The following is a 22,098-nucleotide window of genomic DNA, read 5'->3' as shown; positions in this document are numbered from 1 at the left end:
TAATTTTAATTATAATTAAGTTTTTAATTTTTTTTAAATACTTAACTAGTTTAATGTTCATATTTTAGGGATAATTTTAGTTAAAAGTGTATATTTATCGTTTTAAATTTAAATAATGTATTCATAATATCCAAGTCATTTTAATCGAATTAACATCTGCCGAGTTCTTTTCATCACTTATCAGAGTAGGTGGATATACGTCAATTCATCGTGGCTAAATTCATCACACGTCAATTTATCGTGGTCGCAAATTATCGCACGTCAATGTATCGCCAAATTGTATTATTTAAATAATCACAAAAAATCACAAAAACATTAATCATAATAAATATTGTTTGTCGTTTACATAATATACATTATTTACAAAATTTACAATTGCAATTGAAAATTATGATCTATTCCTTGTAAATAGTCGTCGATAGGTCTATTTTCAAAATCATAGCATATTTGCTTCAGACGTTGAGCTTTATCGTGATACTTTTTTTTTGCTGGTGGACATTCTCCAGCTATATATTGTTCGACTTTTATTTTATTCGTGATTTCCTCTTTTTTCAATGCTAATATAAATTTCCATATACTTGGATGACATTGATTTAAAACCGATGTAAAACAATTGTGCCATCCTTCAACAGCATTATTTGTTCTTGGTAAATCTTCATAAACCAACGAATAGCAGTGCCAAATCGAAATTTTTAAAGTAGGTAATCGCCTTTTTTGTCGCCTGTCAGTACGTCCTATCCAAATATCGTAAAAATAATAAAGAATTGCTGATAGTAGTTCATCATTTTCAATTAAGTATTTAGTATCCGACAATTTTTCATAAAACTCAATAACCTTATTTTCTGGTACATAAACTAAGGTTGGTAATTTACGAACCTGTAGCGCAAAAGTTACGTCATCTATGTATTTTTTTTGGAGGCCTGCAGCTTAAATTTGTCGCTAAATACATTGCGACAAATGAAAGAAACAACCTTTCAATTTTGCTTCAGGAAATTCAGAACTTATTGCATTCATTGCACCTTTTTCAAAGTCGACCATATTGTCTTAGGACTTAGATCAGACACAATTGTTTTTAGTGCTTAAAATATACGTTTATAAATGTTTTCTTTTTTATTTGGCAATAAGATGTAAACAGAGTACATAAATCATAAAAACGAATAACACGCGATAAATTGACGTTGCGATAAGATGACCACGGTGAATAGACGCACGATGCATTTAGCCGCGATGAAATGACGTGACACCAGAGTAAGTACCTTAACTATTTTTTTTTCCAAGTCAAGCGCTGACACTGCAATGTTATCGACCAATGAATCAACACGGCACAATTGTGTAATAATTACATAGTTCAACCATTTAAATCATTTTAAATTGTTGTTTTTACTAATATTAAAAACTAATGATAAAATATAATAGGTAGGTACATATTATAGTGTTAATTATTTAGTTGAAAAAATGTCAAGATATAATTTAACAATAAATCTTTCGTAATCATATAGTGAAATACTGAAATAGATACAATAATGAATAATAATTATTAATTCTGGTATTGTGATAAGTACGTAGTATAATAAATACTTCATATATAATATATAATACGAGTATACGTGTTTTTGAAATAAATGGAACTGGTGAAGTTATTTACTTTATAAAATAAAAAGACTTAGACACTCGATTGGTCCAATGCCTATACTTAAAAGTAGGTATCTATAAATATATGATATAGTACCTAAAATATAAACATGTATAATACTATTATGAATGGGATAGTACCTATAAGGATAACAAAAACAAATATGATATACCGTGTATATTGATAGGCATTAGCTACCTATCTATAGGTAGGTACTTATAATACGATAATATTTACTTCCTAAAAATATATTCTAAATTATACATATATATATTATTTATTATATATGTATAATTACATTAATACTTATTTGGCGTTATCTCAGACTAGAATTACTGAGGCTATAATATATACGTATATTTCGATGAAAATTATATAGTGTGATATAGTAGGACAATTGTTAATAATAATCTAATGATAAATATATATATATATAAATATTATTATTTTTTTTTTAAATCGGAGTAAATAATTTGAAGATAAAATCAAATATAATATAATATGGGAATAGATTCTTTGAAAAATATAACATAATATAATATATAATACGTCTACGCGTCACAGTGACAATATAATATAATATTAGGGACTGTGGTTGGGGGAGTCGTAATAATATAATATAATATAATATATATGTATGTATATATCATAGTAATAGATTAATAATTATAGGTATATTATGCTTGTAAACGACAATCGCGATAGTTCCATATAGGTAGTGATTATTATTCATTGGTGTTTTAATTTCCGCTTCTTTAAATCTAATATGCGCTCTGCTTCTGTGGAGATCCTGTAGTGTCAGGCCCAGCTATGGTGTGCGCTTTCTTGACGATTGCCAGTTTGGAATGTGGATCTCGGACGGACAGTTGGCTGTACGGCGGTTCCCGGGTACCATGCAGCATCAGGGTCCATTCCTTCAGGAAACCCGTGTGCACCGTTTCATAATCGTTGCCGTCTGCTTCTTCTTCGCCCGTATCACGATCTGCCGATGACCCGTCCCCGTTCGCTTCCGAATCACTAGCTGCCATCGTGGAATCCGTCTTAGACCCCTGTACAGAGTTCGTCTGTGTCCCGCCGCCGCCGTTAGCGGATTGCTGCGAAAACTGATTTGGTGTGTTGAATTTCGCCTGCAAGTAGATACATCATAAAATACATGATTAATTACATATTACTATGCGCTTTTGTGATAAAAATATAGATCTTAATTTCGTATAGGTACATTTTAATATACCGTCAGTGTTCCCAAATAATTTTTTGCCTGATCATTGATCAAAAAATTTGAAAATTTAATGTACAAGGATCCTCATAAAGTGTTATCATAGCTATTTAAAAATATACATTGTCAATATTTTTTTTGATAAAAAATGTTGTCAAAATCATAAAAAGTTGGAAATTATTTTATAGTTAAAAATGTATAAAAAGTTTATTTTTGTAGCTTATAGGCTTAACAAGGTTCCACTTAAGTATAGTTCATACTATAGTAAAAAAAATTCAAAGAATTTATAAGTACAGCTACATTTTTTTATTGACTATTTAAGTTTAAATTTAGACGAAATTAGATATTTAAACAAAGAATAACGGTTTTAGTTATTTTGTTGTAATAATCTTATTCGTATTATTATTCTAAATTTTTAGTTACTTATTTAATTATACATAATGATATTTTCAAAATATTTAGACTATTTTTTTATGCATATTTGTCTATTTTTAGAGCTATATTATGTATCTTTAAAAATATTATTGGAAAGAGCCTAATTGCTAAAATAATGTTAACATTTGTAGCGTGTGTATCTACACTTCATGGATACTGTACAGAGTTAATAAACCATAGGTTTGATGGCACCAACATCCTCTTAATTTAAAAATTAAAAATATATTTAGATTATTACTTCATGAAATAATATTATAAACATTCTTATTCTTTTTTAATATTGTACACATTTAGTAATTTACGTATCTGTTGCAGCAGGCTTCTATCACACTTTTATCAGTCAACGAAAATAGGATTGAAAAATATTTTCACGAGTGCTTTTTTAATAACTAAGAAAGTTCAGCTTTGACTTTGAAATACTTATTGCCTATTACTATTAAAGTCTATAAAAGTATTACTGTAAGTTATGTTAATAATAATTTTATATAAATTCCATATCTTTAAGAATTTAAGATCTATACAAAAAGTATTTTAAGGTTTAATAGTTTTATATAATTACCTCAAGTATCCATTCGCCCCACGGATATTCACCCCATGTATGTGTTGTCATAAATGGCCACTTTGTAAATCCATCTCTACGGTCATCATCATTAGGTCTTCTACTTAATATCATCGACCTACAAACATACACATGTATTAAAAATGTATAGTTATTTCTTATATATGCAATAATTGTAAATTTAAATTTTTGGACTTAATACATTTATTGGGTACCTTGTATAAATATCAATAGGTACCTACAACTTTTAAAATATTTATAATTCATTATATGTGTAAATTCGTTTAATATTTCAGTAGCCATACTTAGACAATTAACAGTATTTTTAAAATGGTACTTTATTGTACTACCTAACCAGTCCCTATTTTTGTGTGCACTAGCACACACAGTGTGCAGTTGCAGTAGCAATTGACAAATAGATGAAAAAAAATGTATGTTTACTAGTTAAAACCCTTAAAAGATATTTGTCAAAAAAAAAATAGTAAAGTGTCTAGTAGCAAAATTTACAAAAAAAATAGGAACTGTACCTAAATAACATAATTATATAGGTTATAAGTTATCATACTAACGAAATATTTGATATCTTATACATTTTAGAAATGTATTTAATAATTATTATTATTCCACAGTCCAACGTAGATTATCGATGATACTTTCATGATACATAAAATTATAAATATTAATTTTTTTATATCCAAAAATATAAATAATTTCAGATAGTTTTTTTTTTATATAGGTATGTTAAATTATTCATATGTCAGTTACCTAATTTAGTTTTAATTTTATAAATGTATTGATGAAAGATATTTGATTAATTAAATACTAACCTTGTACCCATTGGAGATGTCAAAAAAAGTTCAACATCACCACGTCTTGTAGAATTGAGTGTAATTACAGCTTGTACGTGTTCCAGGTATTTGACATGGGTATCGGTTCCACGGCATGCATCAGTGTTCAATTTCAATATAATGCCCGACTTGGATGTAAATTTCCTTTAATAAAAATAAAATTTTAATTTTTGACTTGACCAAATATTTTAAAATAGTTAATTATCAATGTGCAAATTAAAAATATCTTATACTAAATAAAATTTAAGTTAACTTATTAGTTATTATTTATTAGTAATAAATAATACTTTCTTATAAGTATCATACAAGTATATTAATAAATTATTTCATTCGTATATCATCATAGTACTTGAAATTTTAAAATATAGGTATTTTCTACTTTAATCGTATTTTTTATTTGTCAATTTAACATAATATTATAATAATATTAATAGTAGAAGGAAATTATTAATTATAAATTATATCTACCCACATATTAAATTATATTTATTTTATAATTTAATATGTATAACTAGGTAAAATAATATTATATTATTATTTATTTTATATTATTTATTACTTCTAAGGTTCCAAACTAAATTATAAAACACTAAATGAATAAGTTTTAAGTGTTTTAACTGAATATATAAATGCTTTAAGAAACTACATTTAGAAACAATAGCATAGATTGAGTCATTAATATTTAATATATTATATAACAAAATTTGTTATACAATAACAATTTCAACAATTTTATTAGGTACCTGATTTTTGTATGTGATCCTCCTTGACAATGATATCTAGCGGGCACAGTATGCCACTGTCGAGCAAGGGAGACCATTCCTCCAGCGTCAAGAACTCCAAATCCAAATAAATGATTAAATTCTAAGCCAACACCGTTCATTGTCCATTGAAATCTATGCTTGGCATCAAATAAAGAATTTCGTTTTGAAGTCAATACGGTCAGATGTTGTATATCTCTCCAAGTCAAATCGGGGCTGTTAAATGTTCGTATAACAATGATGGTAATTAATAACCAAAATAAAAGTGTAAGTGTATATAAATGTAATAAGTATAATATTCATTGGATATATTATAATAATTGAGATAAAATTAGTACGTAAAATACTATATATTCTATGTCTATAGTATATACATACTTTGCTTCCAAGGCTAAAGCGAACACGCCTGCAGCTTCTGGGGCAGCAGCTGATGTGCCACTGTGAGATTTAGTACATTTGCCATACAAGTCTGTAGTTGCCTAAAAAAAAATATTTAAAAGTATCAATTTAGTAGAATATAAAAAGTATATTACGAGTATATCGTTTAATAACTTGATTTTAATTTTATAATTATTTATTGTATATAATTTACATTACACACGCTGAAATACTGCGATAATAACATTTGATTTAAAATATTAATAAATAATATTGCTAATTTCCTTTTTATGTATAAAATTATTTTATTAATGTACCTATACATTTTAATAAACTTTAGACTTAAAGCGATACACATAATTATTGTGAACGTAACTTAACTTGTAGATTCATATTGAAGATAATTATTTAAAACGAGATGTGCATTGCAGAATACTTACTACTCCAGTATTAGGATCTTTTGCTCCATTGCTAAAAGTTGAAGCCAGTGTGCTTGAGCAACTTTCGTCATAATGAGCATTCTGTCCATCGTTTATAGCTGAATTTATTGATATCGTCCACATACTAGCAGCATATCCATCACAGTTACAATCATCAGCCTCTCCACCATCACCACTTGCCCATACGTATATATTACCCTTTCCACGACGACCCTTAAATACATATTTATCGTTAAATATCTATATCGGATAATTAAAAAAATAATAATAACTAATTAGATACATGCAATTTTAAAGTAATTCTAGAACATTGGTTTAAAATTAATAAAAGACTGTAGAATTGGTAAAATATTTTAAGTTATATATAATATTGTGATGTTCATTATTGTCTTTAAATATTGAATATGATAATCGTTTTATAAATGCAATGATTCACCATTATTTTAGATTTTTAATGCATTGATTTTACAATGATGTGTGTTATATTTTATTTTTGAATCTATGTATCGTCCCGTTTTTAATGAAAAAAAATGTTAGGTGGGCTGCACACCAGACAAATTATAAACACGAAACTTATAACATGAAACACGAAACTATAATTGCATGAAACCGTCAAATATATTTTTTATAGGGAATCACATATCGAGTTTCAAGCAAATATTTTAATTTTTAATTTTTATAAAATTGATAACACGAAATTTGTTATTCTAGTTTCATTGTTGTAGTTTCTTGAACATTTCGCACGGAAATTTAAGTCTTCAACTATTTAAGGATGATTTATAGTAAAAAAATAGACATAGTTGGTATAAGCATTTTTGAGGAGTGAAAGGTAAAAATATTTTTATACTATTGTTTTTAAAGTTTTGTTTCGCACTAATTTGTATAATTGTATATTATTTGATTTTATCCATGCATAACTCACTTCATTGACACCCCGGACTATAGCTCGCATAGTAGCGTTACGTGGCCCGTCAACTGTTCGACCATCATCTGTAGGTCCCCAAGAAGCACTATAAATATCAATTAAATCCGGTTCGTGTCCCATGCTATTCGCTTCGATAAGATCTGTCATGTATGGTTGGTCCAACATTCGAATCCCTGCAATAGGATGTATGGCATAAGCAATTATTTTATTAAAAATAAAAATTCGTATCAGTAACTGTTCACTATTATATATATATATGTATATACAATAATCACGACGTCTATCATCAACTTGAAAACGTATAAATGTATCTACATTTTTCGTACACAATTAAAATTAGAAAGTAATATAAAGATGTTTATGTATAATACACATTGCGTATTGTTTTATAAATCCAGCTAATCCAAACACTTACCGGCAATTTTTGAGTCATATGCCACACCGGTACCACAAACACCATTATCACGTGCAGCTGCCACTTCCCCGGCACAACGTGTACCATGGCTGTTGAACCAATCATCGGTATACCTCGGATATGGATATGGATCATTAGAACTGAAATCGTAGCTAGCCCGTGCGTTCTAAACAATATAATAGTATTAACAAATTAGAAGCAAAACATAAGATGTGATTTGTGATTGTTGAATGTATGAAAATAGGTGACGGGTATAAATTGGACAATTGGTGTACCTACGTACCAATGAGACCAAAAGTTGGTCATGTATAAGAAAATGTACATTTTTACATAAATCTCATTTTAATATAAAAATGTAGGTACTATAAAAAGGTACATGCAATGTAGATTATTTTTTATGTTACTCACGTAATTATATTTCAGATCTTCGTGCGTGTAATCCACTCCTGTTGTATAAAAAAAAATTAATTAAGTGTTCATTTTGATTTTTACAGTTTTATGATTATTAATTAACATTAAATTAATCTACACGTTTATATAAAACAGTATCGCATTAAAAAAAGAAAATAGTATATTCTCTTTCAGTAAATTTAGTAAAATAAATGTATAAAATACAATAGAAATTATAAATTAAATCGAAATGAAATGTAAATTTATGTCTGTTATAAGTTTTCAATAATATTAAATTTGACTATTGGCATTAGAACAACGTTAAAATTCCGCAAGTCTAATTTATTTCTAATTTTTTATCAAACATATAAATATTGTAAATTGACTTTAAAAGATAATACGTTTTCCGGTTTTTCTGTGCTCATTTAAATTTTAAATTTTGGTTTGAAATAAATATACCTATATATATGTTGAATATGTGTGTAATATTTATGAAGGAGTAAGAATGTGTAAAAATTTTCAAGTCTGAAATTCAATTTTTAGAAAAACTTAAACATTTACTAGTCGATTTATGTACCTATTTGTTTAAATAAAAGTTAAGTTGTTGCGAATATTATAGTATTTATATTATAATATTAATTTATATTTATATAAATAAATCACATCATTTAGACATTTAAACATTTTCTCACCGTCGTCCATTATAGCCGTAGTTACGTTCTTGCCTGATACCCCTTGAGCCCAAGCGGCTCGTACATTTAAATCCAACTTTGGTTTACCACCATTTTGTCCTGTATTCCTTAGATACCATTGCTCCTTGAATAATGGATCCATTGGTAGTTTACCATAACGATCCAGATCATCATCAATTTCAATTGGTTTACCAGTATATTCTCTATATTGACTTGCAATAAATTCTTCTCTACTCAAGTATAAGGGTGGAATAAATGGTTTGTATCCACGTTTCACTCTCTTGAATCCTGGTTGTTGATGAACAGACTTAACCTGAAATTTTTTATATATTTGTTTGAATGTATTAGATATAAATATATTTTCACTACTTTGTTTATTTAAAAATTAATGCCATTAAGAGTTTTTAAGATTCCATGTTAATTATATTACAATTGCGAAGAAATTAACACGATTTTCTTTAAACTTAAGTGAGAGCAAACAAAAAACTGTTCGGTCTGTACATATTTTAATACTTTGTAATGCCAAATCTCAACTTTATTTTCTAGTAAGGTTCTTTAATATTTTATATAAATATTCTATAACGTGTATCTTATCATTATACGCTATATACCTAAAAACTACACAATAAGTTGTATATATTAGTTATGTTATATTTAGTAATAATTTGCTTACTCACAGCTACATAATATTATTATAAGTAATTAATAACAAATTTATCATGGTTAGAAGAACTAAATTTTTTTATTAATCTATATTTTTTTAAACAACTAGTATACATTTATTATTTACACAGTAATCATTATAAAGACAATATAAGTTTAACAACTTGTTTAATTTTGATTTTTTTTTAAAGTTATTATCTATATATTTTATCCTGTTAACTAATATGAAACCTATGAAATAACACAATATGTATAATTTAAATAAAATTAAGAATTATAATAAAAAATATTGGGGTGTTATAAAAAAAAGTCCCAGGACCCTAAAACTTTTGATCTGACTCTGACTGACACCTAATTAGGGAAATGACAATAAACCTATGTATACCAGCATGTTATTAGTATACTAATATATGAAATGGATAATGGTGGTTAATATTTAATAATATAAATTAATCAGCATATTTAACAAATATTGATAACCAATAGTAGACATTAAAAATATAATATATCAATTTATTGTGTTAAAGTTGTAATTACCTAGGTATCATCCGTAGAGTATATTATTTTGTGTTTCGTAACTAAAACGCAGTATTAAAAACGTTAAAATGAAAACACTATTTTTTTTCAGTTTTATCAAAAGGCTATTAACTATATAAAATGATATCAACAGGTTAAATAATTGATAATTATTGAAATAATAAAAAAATCTTGATCATGAGTCAAGTTAAGATTAATAAATGAAAACATAGAAATACTAAAACTCTTTACAAGTCCTGGATGACTTATTAATTATTATAAATATTTATTGTACGAACATAAATTACAGAAAGCAAAAAAATAACAAATATTTTTATTTGTATAAGACGGTGCCTTATATATGCAATATGTATACAACATCTGTAAACGGTTTTAATTTTGTGTTTCAGTTTAAGAAAACTAAAATATTTTAAGTTATTATGATAAAATTGTGAATTTTTAATACATAATTAATTTTCTAACATAATTTTTCAAAGATTTATTTGAAAAAAGTTATAAATGTACTTGATATATTAATATGATACACGATCAATTTTTATTAGAATGGTTTATTTTATTCATAATAGATAGTTAAACAGATATGTTTATATTATGTTATCATGTTTTTTTTATGTTTATGTTTCACGATATGTTTGTCGGGAAAATAAAAACAATATAATTGAATTTAATGTATTTAAATCACATATTTGTGATATATATTGTTTATTGTTTGTTTTTTTTTTAATTTAAAAGAATTTGGGAAACTCCCAAGAGCGATATAAATAATTGTATGTAGATTTTGTTTTAAATAATACACTAATAAATATTAAACATTTTAGTTTCAAATGAAAATATAAAATAAACACTATACAATATTATTAACATTGATTATTAATAGTAGGTATTACATTTATATACTTACAGATGGATCCTTCTTTAAAAGTAGAACTGAAGGTATAGATCGGCGGCCACGTATTTTTGGTAATCCATGATGTACGAATTGGAATTCGTCCTTAGTACCACGTATCTATAATATATTATTGAATAGATTTTTAATAAGTTTAGACTACATTTAATTAAAATAACAATACTTATAAAAATAACCATCTCCTTAAAATCTATCAAAGTTTCAACTTCAAAAAAAGTATAAAATTATAAACTTTGAATTTAAACGGTGATCATAATGTATTTAAACTGTTTTAAATATTTTTTGGATTAAAGTGTATTAAATCATTGCTATAATGAGAGCGTATGCGATTAGATTTTTCTCAGCCAAATTACGTAGAACCATAAAAAATACAACAAAGAAGGGCAAGTGGATACCACTCAGTTGTACAGTAAGTGCCGAGTAGGCCAATGAAATGAATGAGTTAAATTTTAATTCAACGATAAATTGTTTACAAACTTGACACTGAGCAGAGACGACCAATTAATCTATATCCCAAAGTATATTTCATGTCATGTTTTATGATATTACTATTAAGTATTAGGTAAAGTAATTTATTTTAGTATTAATAATCCAGTAGTTTGAAATAATTGTTGAAAAAACATTGCATTTGAAAACATCATTGTGTGATTAAAATATTATAATATACGTAAACGTTTTATGTTTGAGCTGTCTTCATGAACAATGTTTTTGAATATAATAAAATAAATGCATTTATTATTCTTCGTTTAAGTAACTAATTTAATCCAAATTTAAATTTAAAATGTCTATAAAAATAACTGTGGTTATTTATTTTTAGACTTTATGGTTTCAGTATGAACTCTTATGAAAATGAGGAACTGTATTAAATTTTCAACTACAGAAGTATTACCAATTATTCGATATTTTAAATATCTATATGAACAACTTATGTAAGATTTTAAATTAAATGTTCAATCATGTTTATCAGTAGTAACACTCAGAAACGATAAATTTATTTGGCTATTTTATATAGTTTAAGAGTTTATATTTTTATTTTCGTATCACTTAGGTTAATTAAGTCGAATCACGACACGAGCGCCTTTAAGTCTTTTGATGGATTTCCAGGAATGTTTACTGAGATAAATACAAGAACAAGTGGATCTTGTGGTTTATAATACGAGTCAAACGCCCATAAAAAAATTAATTTGATGTTCTGGTAAAATTATTTTTTTTTAACATAGGTTAAAAAACATATGAGGAATTTTGTATTACATTTTCAAATCTTTTAAAAAAAAGTTTTTTTATGAATTTAACTAAAACTAAAAATTCTTTAAAAATTGTCAATATTTACGAATTTCATTAAAATTCTAATTTTATTTATAAAAAATATTTTGACGATGTATTTTCAATATTTTTCAACGATCATACAAACAACTTATAAATTGAAAATTATGAAAGACATTGTATTAAATTTTCAAACATTATTATTCAGAGAATAATTTTTTATTGACATTTATAAAATGATAGGAAATCTAAAATGAGTAATTTTTTTCTAAATAACTGAAATAGAGTCAAAGTATTTTATAAATTATATTATGTATTTTTATGTATTTATGTACAAAAATTATTTAATAAATATTTAGTGTAATTTTCAAGTGTATGGTTGTTTCGAGTTACGTCAAAAAAAAATTGGTTTAATAGTACATGATTTGTACAAAAATTGTCCTTAATTTTAAATTCTGAGTGGAGCGATGAATATATTGATTTTATGAAAATGTGTATTTTGTTCCTTTGTATACGATAAGCAGTCAATTTTAAACTTTGAGGGTGGTTTTAGATAACGAATTGGATTTAGAAAAATTTGTTCTTCAGAAAGATCAACATTAAAAATTCCCAGTAAAAAACTGCAATATTTATGCAAATCCAATATTATTATAACGATTATTATGTAACCATGGTTAGCTTAAAACTTTTCAAATTTAATCTTTACCTAGCTTAATGTGGTTCGTATAGCCAAAGTTTTTGAATCATAAGAACAATAAAAACAACTATAGAAGTCATATGTATATGTATTTCCGTTTTACGCAGTATCTACCTACTATACAGTACTTGTATGAATATAATTTACTTATTTAAAAAATTAAAAAGTGTAAGGCCGTCAATTTTCTAATAATTGTTATTATATAATAAATATAAGTACATTAATAAGATATACTTATGAAAAATACTTAGTAATATAGCTATATAGGCTGACAGACCGTTTCCGCAAAGTTTCGTTTTTCATAATATACAATTATATATCATTGAATTCGAACTTAATACACGCATAATAGTTGCCCACTGGCCACTTGATGTGTACAGCAGAGCAGCAATACCCACTTTCCTACCTTTTTTATTGATTTTGATTAGTTATTTTGTAAATACTGAAAATTTTTAATTTAGATCTCTTTAAAATACAAACTAGATCCAATTAGTGACCTTAAAAGTTGAAAATCGAAGAATATTTTTGATTACACAAATAATAAAAATAAAACACGTCATTGTAAACTCATTATATTTATTGATTGGCTCAAATTCAAAATAAAATATTTTTAAATATCGATTTTTCCCAACTTTTTTATAAATACTTAATGTTATGAGCTAAAATATGTTTACATATAGATAATTTAACTAAAAATGATTATTATATTGGAATCTAAACGATGGGTTTAGCAAATTTTCTACAATAAGGTTTTCATTAATAACATAATACTTTTGACAGTGATATATAATAACAAGTTGGTTTATAAAATAATTTAAATATTTAAATATTGTTTAATACTTCAATTTTTATATGGTAATATTTAAAATATTAATTAATAAATAAGTATTTTCAATATGAAAGCATTCGTCTAAATTGTTATTTGAAAAATCTTATATATATTTAACAAACAATATAATAACCTAACCAAATCAGAAATTATTGAAGAATAATTTCGGTACACGATAATTGATATAATTAATTTTTAGTCATCGTACGGTTTTCACATATGTTATCCTGACGATCTGTCTGGGCCCCACCCCTTTATTCTGAATTACTTTTTTTTGTGAATAGTTTGTGCTCAATTCCTGTAAATTCCTGTTCAGGATTTTAAAATTCCAGCTCTGTTCGTTTTCCAGAAAAGTCAAATTTCCACCAACTGCAGGGTGTGGTTTAATATGCTCATTCGTTTTACAGTTAAAATAATTATTCACCTTAATTTTTAAGTCCACAAAATTTGTAATATTTATTCTTTTATTCCTAGTGATAGATTTTAAATTTTTAAGCTTTTATTGTATCAATTTTTAGCACACCATCATCATTAATGGACGATTATCTATTAAATTTGCTAACCTTTGTTCAACTAATTTCGATTTATATAATATTTTGTATGTAATTGTATAGATACCTTCTACGTTTTGATGATTTCTATTTATGAATTTGATAAGAATATCAAAATAATGTATTATATTTTCCATGACAGTCAATAGTTAGAGTAATTTTCACAAAATATGATTATAAACACAAAATCTAATTTGATATCTGTAAATTTGTCCGATTGGTTCAAATAATGTACTAATATTTTTTAAATGAGCCGCAAATAATTGTAAATTGATTTATAAAATTTAAAAAAAAATTTAAACTCTAAACATCTAACTATAATCTTAGACCTAAGTAAATTTAGTACAAAGTTCAAAAACTCGAATTTAATTACATTAATATTTTTGAAAACTCATCTAATTAATAATTTACACGAAAAAAAGACGATTGTTATTTGAAAAAAATAAGTTGCTTTTGCCATATGTCGCTCATTAAATGGTTTAAAAATTCAAATTAGAAAATATAGCCCTTATAAATATAGGTACTTTAAATTTCAATACCTACATAAAATTATAATAAATTAAGGGTAGCACGTTTGATGAATTATTACTCTGTGTATTGTACAATATACTTTTATTAGTTATCATCATGATATATATTTTTATGTATATTTCATGTGACACCGTATAGTGTAAGTGCTTATAACATTTAAAATTCCGGAGGAGACTAAAATATGCATACATTTGAATTTTATATAGCTTGAAGGAGGTATATTGATTTTACATTACCCGTAATTTAAGTGTTTATTATTTTTCATTTGCATTTTTTTTTATTCGACAAGTTAAAAGAGTTAAAAACTTACATAATATTTAATTCTAAATTAGTATAAACCAAGATTAAAGGTTAGTTTTTAATAATACCAAGCCAATCAATTAATAGATTAACCAAAAAAGTCTGAAATTTAAGTGTTTTTTTTTTAATGTATTAACAAACTAAAACTTTTTAAATACGATACTCTTGTTATTTAAAATCATTATAATATACAACAAATACTAACTACAAACATTATTTCACTACTAAATTTATATTATATTTTATTTTTTCATTTTATAAAGTTTAATCAATATCTTTATAGGCTATGAGTGCTATTACATAAGTACAAAAATTTTTCAAATGAAAATAATAATGACATACCTACAATACATATTTATAGCAAAATAGAAATAAACATAAAATTCTTTAAATACATATATATATTTTCTTGACACTGATACTTTTATAAAGTTTTAAAACCCCTTTTTTAATTGTTTTGTTACAATATAGTATAATAGTGTTTTTAATATGTATATTAATTTCCAATCACACATCACGTTTGATATAAATATAACGCGTTGTAGTTTCTACATAATATTATATTTAGGTATAGTTCATGACAATAAATAATATAAAATAATACTTCTAACGTTATAATATTATAAAGCTTGTACCCATATAGTAAATATTGTATATTATATATAAATATATAATACAAGAAACAGAGGTTATTCTTCCGAAAAAGTTTAAAAACTTACATTTACTAATTACTTTTAAAAACACATTAAAAATAAATACCATATTATATACCTATACCGTACTTAAATCATGGAGTAATAGTTTTCTATAATATATTTTATATATAACATAATACATTTTAGAATCGAGTGAATATTTAGTCGCAAACATTCAATTAATTTATGTCAACCCCTTTTCAACTAAACAACTTGAACCTTCTGTCATCTAATAAAAGCTTTCGCTACAGCCATTAAAATATATACCATCATCACTTATATTTGTTTTGACGTGTTCCGACCCACACGTCCATCAATCAATATCGTAAAACTCTGACCATCACCAGTACCCAACAGTCATCTAATGTGTACACACGATGAGTGTGTGTGTACATAAAAATAATAAGGGTTGATATTTTGCTTTTCAAAAACCAACACTGATCCTATAATTGAATCAAATCTAAAACGCAGACCATGATATAAATTATATTGGATATAATTAATAATTATAGACGTATCATGCGTCTAAACATAAAAGTGTAGGAGTGTATGATTTATTTAATCGTAACGTAATAATATAGAAATTCCTATCTGCAAATTGAACATGTCTGCCGTCTATAATGGGATTATACATTTATAAATAAAAAAAAACACGATGCTTTGAAATTGAATAAAATATAAATCACATCGCGGGTGCAATGACGTCAGTAGGACTATAGCGTCAGTCGCGTTAAACTCCCAGTCCCTCTGCACCACCACGCTCGGTCGCCGCCCTATCTACACCTACTCGTATACTTTTCCGAAAACTCTCGACCCACTCTGTGTTCCACTCAGACCACCTCAGCCACCAGCGGTCGATATATTATTATGATATATACCGCTATCTCTACACCCGCCCGCCCAAATGTTACCCTTAACCTCCACTGCAGTGTTTAATTAAAATACACCTGATGCTCGCCCAAAGCGGCAAAGCCGCGCGATATCGTCATCGCAAGCAGATGGTACTAAAAATTTGATTCCCATCGGATTCAGATGGAAATATTGTATTTATATTATACCTATACCAACGATTATTGTGTGATTTCCTTCAAATCGCGGGTTATTCTCGTGTGGTACCATGTGCTACAACAAAATTCCCATATTTTCCGCCGAGCGCTAAAATATACAATAATTTTATCGACCGACGTGCACCCCCCCCCCAATATCTATACGGCAATACAACATAACTGTTTGATAATCCATAACCTAACGACTTAATAACACTGTAACAGACGTCAGTTATTAACGGGGCGTAGGAGGTACCCGCAGCTAAACATCGAGTCGGACAAAACCTATGCAGCCGCCGCCGTACACCCACCGCTGGGTGCCCATAATATACAATATTGCACCCACCTAAACCGCAAAGCACACACACACACACACACACACACGCGCATACATATATATATATATATATATATATATATATATATATATATATATATATACATGTTGATAGTGTTACCCGGCGAGCTGGCTGAGCACTCGTGTGTGTGCTTAATTATATAATATCAAAACACTGGTACGACTACACAATATTATATTTTATGTCGTCTACGTGTTATACAAGTGTATTATTATTGCTACATGTATTTCCGTATGTAATGTACGATATACCTTTCCGATGTTTTCGAACCCGCTGCCAGCCCTCTTCGCGACCCTGTGGGCCACCGCCTCGTCTACGTGCCCGTTACCGTCGCGGACGTCGCCGTGCAGCCTCACCGAGAACGTGTTGGTGTACAGCTGAGCGCCGGCCACGACGCGCGGCTGCGGCACGAAAGCGGCGAACATGGCACACCACAGCAGCGTCGCGGCCGCGGAGGTCAGCAACGCCGCGGCGGAGAGCTTGTCGCGGCGGCGGACGACCCATCCGTCGCCGTCGTCGCTCACCCCGGCCCCGGCATTGTCCGAATCGCCGTTGTTGTCGTCCGACCCGGTCATCATGGTCGTGGCCGTCGCGATCTGGTCGCCGGTCGGCCTGATGATGCCGCGTGCCGTGGATATGCCTAAACATTGTCGTATCACATGGGTATACAGTATTGCGACAGTGTATACGATAATATCATATAATTATATACATCACGATAGTATAATAATAATAATAATAATAATATATGTGCGTTGCGTGCGGAGTCCGTCCGGTGTACGTCATTCGTAACCAGCGAACCGCCGCAAAAGCAAAATAAACTTATAACACAACAATGTTACAATATGACAATAATATGGTATAATAATCACCTGTAGCGACGGTCTGTGTGTGCGAGTGCGAGCGCGCGTGTGTATATTATATCACACCTCCTGGTACACAGCGGTAGCGCGACACACTGGAGAGCCGCCGACTGCTGGAGCAGAATATCGCGGCGGTGCGATGAAAATAATATTGTTGTTCGCGTCGAGGACTTAGCGAGGTGGCGCTTGCGGCGGCCGTGGCGACGGGTGTGGACGAGGCGACTGCGTCCGTCGGGCTGGCGGCAGGTGGGCTGGCTGTCGACGGGGGTAGCTTTTATCTGCGTGGGGCGCCGGCGCCGTGCGGAGCGTAGAGACACGACAACCGTCGCCGCCGACACGCGCGTGCCCAATATTCTATGATAATATTATTACATATTTTATAACAAATGTACATTGTACATTACATACAAGACGTGAATTATCACGATATCATTTTAAAATTTATTATTATTGTTGCGAAAAACATAATGCGATTGACGGTATATGTACCTCGCAGATAACCTACATCTACTCGATCAAAATCGACTAATACTGTTTTCCACTAATATTTATTGATAGAACAGTGAAAAATCCAATACTAGTAGTGTGCATTTCTATGATTATTTGAAGGAAAACCCTATATTATGTAGAAATTTAATTTTGTTTTTGGAAAAAAAAATAACAAAATATTACATCATTTCAATTGATTTGTTCGAAATGTATATACTTACGGAATACATGTTTTATTAAAATCAATTTTCACAAAAGCTGCATAAATTCAATTTGATTAAAAATTAAAATAATATAATAGTGACACTTAAATTTGGTGTGGTTTTAGTTAATAACAAGTAATTATAAAACTAATTAAAATGTCGTAAACTATATAACCCAAAATACATTCATGTCCTCGCTCGCTTTAATATGTATTTTGTGTGCATTTTTAGTATTTTTAGTATTTTTTCGATTTATACATTGTTATAACTTATAACAATATAAAAACAATTAAGAGTACAAACCAAAGACAAATATATCTCCGGCTTGAACTTAATATTTCCCTAAAATCCATCAACAACTATAAACATCGCATAAGGGCAAAAATGTCTTTAAAATGTTTTAAGTAAAATAATTACTGATTAATATTAACTTATAAGTAAAAATATATATACTGTCATTATTATAATCTTATTTAAATTGTAAAATTTATAATTACTATGTTTATGCTAATTAAAAACTATCAATATAATAATAATAGGCCACGAATGTGGTAGGCAGGTGTATACAAAAATATAATTGTATTCATCGTACAATACGGGCTAGTAACAAGAATAATGATGAGGAATATGCGCAATGTTAAAAGAACATAATTACAGTAAAATGTATTTAACATGAACATCAGAACATCTATAACATGTATAATATTATGTATGAATATTACAATATAATGTATTTATGTGTCAAAACAAACACTAAGTATTATTGTCCTTTATAATAAACTAATACTTTTTATACTTATTACTTTATAATTTATTGTTATTACTCATTAAATTCACTTATTTGATACTTATGAGATATCATAAAAAAAATGAAACCACAGCAATAATGAAAATTATTTCTGGATGTAATTATAGTTTTATAACATTTTAATGATGACATTTAGTGGAAAAAAAATCTCATACTTAAGATACTGGAAATAGACTCAATATGGTTAACCAGTTCTGGTTCGAAAAATTTGTTTTTATTGACTGATATATAAACCAGTTATAACTTGTAAGCCAAAACACCGAACAAAATGTATTCATATGAATCACAGTTATACTAATCATATTATAAATAGTACCTACTACCTATCATGCATCTTATCAAAGTATGATCATTGAAACTAAAACACCTGAGGAAATCGCTCTGCTGTATAGAAAATATCGAAAGCATCTTATAATAAGATACATAGTAGGGCAATGTACAATTTAGGTTAAATAATTAAATGTGAATTTAAATAATTTAATGATAGGTCCTACGTAATATTTGTTTTGTATTATTATTATTATTATTATTTATTTTTCATTTAAAAATTTAAGGTATACATACATGTAAATTTGTACAAATATTAATACTCAATATTTATTATAATGACTTTATATATAAAATGATTGTCTCCGTAAGTTAGGAAATGGATTGCGAATCAGGTTTTTCTTGAGCACGTTTAATTTGCATCCCAATTACCTGTGATATTTAAAATGTTTAAAGATAAAGTATTATCAAGATTTAGTAGAAACGATTATATTTAAACTTTAATAATTTTCTTTAATGTTACGTTATGTAGACTATAGACAGATAATTATTATCGCAGTGCAGTGTTAACGATTCACTACCTTACGTGTATTACATTTTTTTAAACCAAGTTTTTAACTTTGATTATGGCAAGTGAATGAAAAGTGAAAACCATGTACAACGAAAAATAACTCAATTTATTAATGGGTACAAATTCTAATTTCATAAAAGTACTTAAAAAATAATATTCAACAGTGGTGTTGTTTTAAGAAAACTCAGATATAATAAATCTATATATAAATCTCTATGAATCTTATATTCAATTAAACTCTGATAATTATATAGTCAAAAAAGTAATTGAGCATAACCACGATGAAGAAAACGAAATATTAAGCCATCAGTTCATAAAATATGCATTATGCATGAACGTCTAATTACCAAATTACCTGCAACAAATCAAACTTTTTGTTGGTAAATGAATAATGATAAAGATTCGAATATTTTATTATTTTTTCTACTAAAAGTTACTTACATTTTTAAGCAATGTTGTTGAAACAATTTTTATTGATAGAACTTTCAAAAATTGATTTTTCGGGTGGTACTACTGAGTAGGTACCTTACCATTATATAATTCCCCATTATTTTAAACTGTTATAAAAATTACTTATTGCCCAAACATTAATGTATAAATTGTAAAATTACTCTTTTTGATAATAAATAAATAAAAAAATTCAAAAGTTTTGCAAACCTTTTTACAGTTTATGGCTTACAAAATAGAAAATATATTCCACTATTATTTTAATATCGAAATCGAATTCCCTGTCATTATTATGGGCAGAATAATCGGCTACTACTATGTGAACTACTAATAGTTGTGACGTTTTTCAGTTTAAGCTCAACGCGATGATTTATAATTCCAATATTGGCCATACAACATTTTTCAATCCATTAATTCTCCAAAGAGTTTAAAAACTAGTATTTATACAAAAAACAAAGCACTCGCTTTAGGTAACTATAACCATCCAAATTAATAAAGAACATTATTTAAGATCGACGGAACCGTCAACCAATGACTCATTTTCTGTCAACACAGATTAACAGATTAGTATTCACAGCTATCTTTTAAATTTTTACTGGTACATTAATTACATTAATTATTAATTAAAACTATAGGATATATGCAATAATACAATACTAATATAAAAATCAGAACAATATTTTTAACTTATTTGTAGACTTGCAATACTTAATAGTTATTACTACAGACAATTCTAAGTCTGTATAAAAATGGAAAGGTAAATATTGTTTATTTAATATATTATTGTTGTATACTTAAATTTTACTTAGATATTCGATACTCAATACATTAAAATAATCCAAGTCGCAGCATTTTTAAAATGTATACATACCTATAATATATATTCAAAATTCAACATCTTTAATAATATAACCATAGACATTATTCTACGACACAATTAATAATTATTCTTTTTATACATTTTTATATCTAAAAAAGAAGTAGTTATAAAACTATAAACTACAGTCAATAAATTAATAATAACAAATGCTGGACTATATGCAGGTATTACAAAAATAACTATGAAGTACAATTATTATAATATAATATATTATATATATATAACTATTTTGAGTATTAAAACATATTTTGTAAGTATTTTGAAGCATAATTTAAAATACACTTGGATTATATAAAAATAGTAAAAACATATATAAATCTTTGTATTAATTAATATAGAATTATGTTAAAATTTTTCATTTTTATTAAATTAAGTGTAATAAAATTTGCTAACGTAGTTTTGGTGAAATACCAATTTGATAATTAATTTTGCTATATTAAATTTAAGATTAGAATATCATTATTTATAAATCCTAAGTATTAGAGTACCATTCGTCCATT

General features: G+C 27.3%; 1 protein-coding gene and 1 pseudogene across 1 annotated transcript; both read right to left on the bottom strand.

Moving 5' to 3' along the window:
* Positions 1-79: 79 nt before the first annotated feature.
* On the bottom strand, positions 80-2,081 carry LOC113558420 (annotated as a pseudogene).
* A 108-nt stretch (positions 2,082-2,189) lies between these two features.
* On the bottom strand, positions 2,190-18,099 carry LOC113555949 (neuroendocrine convertase 2). Its single transcript, XM_026960593.1, has 13 exons — positions 17,943-18,099; positions 17,322-17,710; positions 10,794-10,898; positions 8,693-9,005; positions 8,019-8,056; positions 7,611-7,776; positions 7,193-7,368; positions 6,271-6,483; positions 5,831-5,931; positions 5,435-5,668; positions 4,671-4,835; positions 3,844-3,961; positions 2,190-2,760 (listed from the first exon to the last, which is right to left on the bottom strand). Exons 2-13 carry the CDS (start codon positions 17,646-17,648, stop codon positions 2,395-2,397), a joined length of 2,322 nt encoding a protein of 773 aa, XP_026816394.1. The 5' UTR covers positions 17,649-17,710; positions 17,943-18,099; the 3' UTR covers positions 2,190-2,394.
* Positions 18,100-22,098: the final 3,999 nt, after the last annotated feature.

This window comes from Rhopalosiphum maidis, chromosome 3 (assembly GCF_003676215.2).
Source record: "Rhopalosiphum maidis isolate BTI-1 chromosome 3, ASM367621v3, whole genome shotgun sequence".
NCBI lineage: Eukaryota > Metazoa > Arthropoda > Insecta > Hemiptera > Aphididae > Rhopalosiphum > Rhopalosiphum maidis.
This window is presented reverse-complemented; position numbering and strand designations above follow the sequence as displayed.